This window comes from Eimeria acervulina, genomic scaffold (assembly GCF_000499425.1).
Source record: "Eimeria acervulina Houghton genomic scaffold, Eah_scaff2082, whole genome shotgun sequence".
NCBI classification, from domain to species: Eukaryota; Apicomplexa; class Conoidasida; order Eucoccidiorida; family Eimeriidae; genus Eimeria; species Eimeria acervulina.
The window spans coordinates 1-2,295 of NW_013550045.1; the positions used below are offsets into that span (position 1 = coordinate 1).

Below are 2,295 nucleotides of genomic sequence, written 5' to 3' on the forward strand. Positions count from 1 at the left end.
GCCGCTGCCCTTGTACGGTCGCCTCCCAAGCGAACTAAGCCGCGTACCAAGCCTGGAAAGGAAGTGCCTATCAAAGCCTTGATCGAACAAGCCAGAGCCAACACACTGGGTTACGATCCCCACTCCAAGGGTTGAATATGGTATTGGCCTTGCCCGAAGTTGACGAATCCGTTGCCCTCCGGATACTTGAGGAGCAACAAGGAGCCTTGTGCTGCGCAATTATTAGCCACGACAATCCACAGGCCGAGGAAGTCCTCCCTACACCTGCCGTAGATACAACGCATGCTCGCGACAATCTACAGGCCGAGGAAGTCCTCCCTACACCTGCCGTAGATACAACGCATGCTACGGATGATGAAGACTCCCCATGGCCTACGGCTAAGCTAGAGTTCACCCTTTTCGACGCGTGGACGCAGTCATCCGAGTCCCAGGACCTCCCACAGGAGATACGTGAAGTGCTGCAGACACATAGAGAGGTTTTCCCTCACAGCCTGCCACCAGGCTTATCACCCAAGCACCCTCACGATCACCACATCCTTTTAGTCCCTGGCAAGCTCGCAGCTAAATTGGCTACATACTGTATGACTCCTGATCAGCGTCGATTTCACAAGCAGGAAATCGCCAAGCTGTCAGCACATGGTTGGATTGGACCTACGTATTCCCCTATCTGCGCGCCTACGATCATGGTCGATAAGGGGGATGATGGTACAGGCGAGCGCAACATGCGCATGGTGGTTAACTACCAAGCCCTAAATGCGCTTACGGTCGCACCTGACTTTCCGTTACCTCCGATCCAAACGATCTTGAAGATGCTGGGCGGCGCGAAATATTTTTCCACTCTCGACTTAGAGGCAGGCTTCCACCAGATCCGCATGGCCAAGGCGGATCGCTGTAAGACAGCGTTCCGTTCCGTCTTGGGCCCGTTCGAATACAAAGTCATGCCGTTCGGCCTGAAGGGTGCGCCCGCTACCTTTCAAGCCAACATAAAAGCCTACTTGAAGCCCTGCTAGGCCATGGCGTTATTGCATACCTTGATGATGTTCTCATCTATTCCGTTGATCTTCCTTCTAACGTTCATCTCCTACGCAAGGTGTTGAGCATCTTTCTTACAAATCAATTTTACCCGAAATTTCGCAAGTGACAGTTCGCGAGCCAGGAACTTACGTATTTGGGATATACCATCGGCGCAGAAGGGATAAAACCTGCAGCAGATAAGATTGAAGCAATCCGTCTGTGGCCAGAGGTGCTGGAGAACGAGACGCAAGTACGGCAGTTCCTTGGTACTGTTAATTACTGCCGTATGTTCATGGGTCCCGATTATGCTGACATTTCCCGCCCCCTTGTTACCCTGACTCGCAAAGCCACCCCTGTTCACTGGACAGCCGCACACACCCAGGCGGTTCGCCACCTCAAACAACGTCTCATCGATAATACCACCCTCCAGGTCCCAGACACCTCTAAGCCTTTTGAGCTCTACACCGATGCCTCCGGCTACGCCCTTGGCGGAGTACTCGAACAGGCTGGGCTGCCAATTGGGTTCCTCAGTCAGGCCATGACCCCCGTTCAACAGAAATATTCGATCTACGATCAAGAAATGTTGGCACTAGTTACAGCCCTAGACAAGTGGTCTCACCTACTCCGCGTCGGTAAGGTTACAGCATTCACCGACCATCAAGCTCTTACCCACTTACGTAAGCTCCAGACGTCCAAGCCCTTGCGGGGACGCACCGCCCGGTGGTTAGATTTCCTCGCAGAGTTTTCTGATATCGCTATCACCTATCTACAGGGTGCGCGTAATACGGGGGCCGACGCGTTGTCGCGTCTTCCTTCCTTGGGTCCGCTTATGTTAGCCCCTGCACACCCAGATCCAGCTCGTTACTCCCGGAGGAAGCAGGCCAACTACCGGGAGTTGGCTAGCACTCGCCGTCGCCCGCCTCGGACTCGCCCGCAGTCTCCTCCCGTTTCGCTCAAGGCCAACGAGTCCGCTCCTTCCGGCACCGAGCCATCCGCCGTCCTCCCAGTGAACCCCGCCGATTCCGCAACCCTGGATTGGCCGGCAGCTTATGCGAAGTGTCCCGTTTTTTGGGTCCCCTACAACACGGCGGTTCAGGCAGTCGGTGCAACCGTCCAGGTGGAGTTCCGCAATCGCCCCCTAGCCTTCAGATTTGTCACCCCTTTCCTCAGCGTTTGCATACACGGCCTAAGGCGTATATGTGTTCCGCGGTTTCCTGAGTTCCTTACACACATTCTATATAACCACGATCACGTAACAGCAGGGCATCGGGGTCAGAAGAA

The 2,295-nt window shown here is 54.6% G+C and overlaps 1 protein-coding gene across 1 annotated transcript in view; it reads left to right on the top strand.

The window, feature by feature from the left end:
• Window positions 1–137: 137 nt before the first annotated feature.
• The window catches only part of EAH_00064970 (Tf1 protein, related), a gene marked incomplete at both ends in the record, with an annotated part of 3,202 nt that continues 1,044 nt past the window's right edge, over window positions 138–2,295 (top strand). Inside the window, 2 exons of the mRNA XM_013396619.1 lie at window positions 138–957; window positions 1,191–2,117. Coding sequence (XP_013252073.1) covers window positions 138–957; window positions 1,191–2,117 — 1,747 coding nt within the window. The remainder of the gene's footprint in view (window positions 958–1,190; window positions 2,118–2,295) is intronic.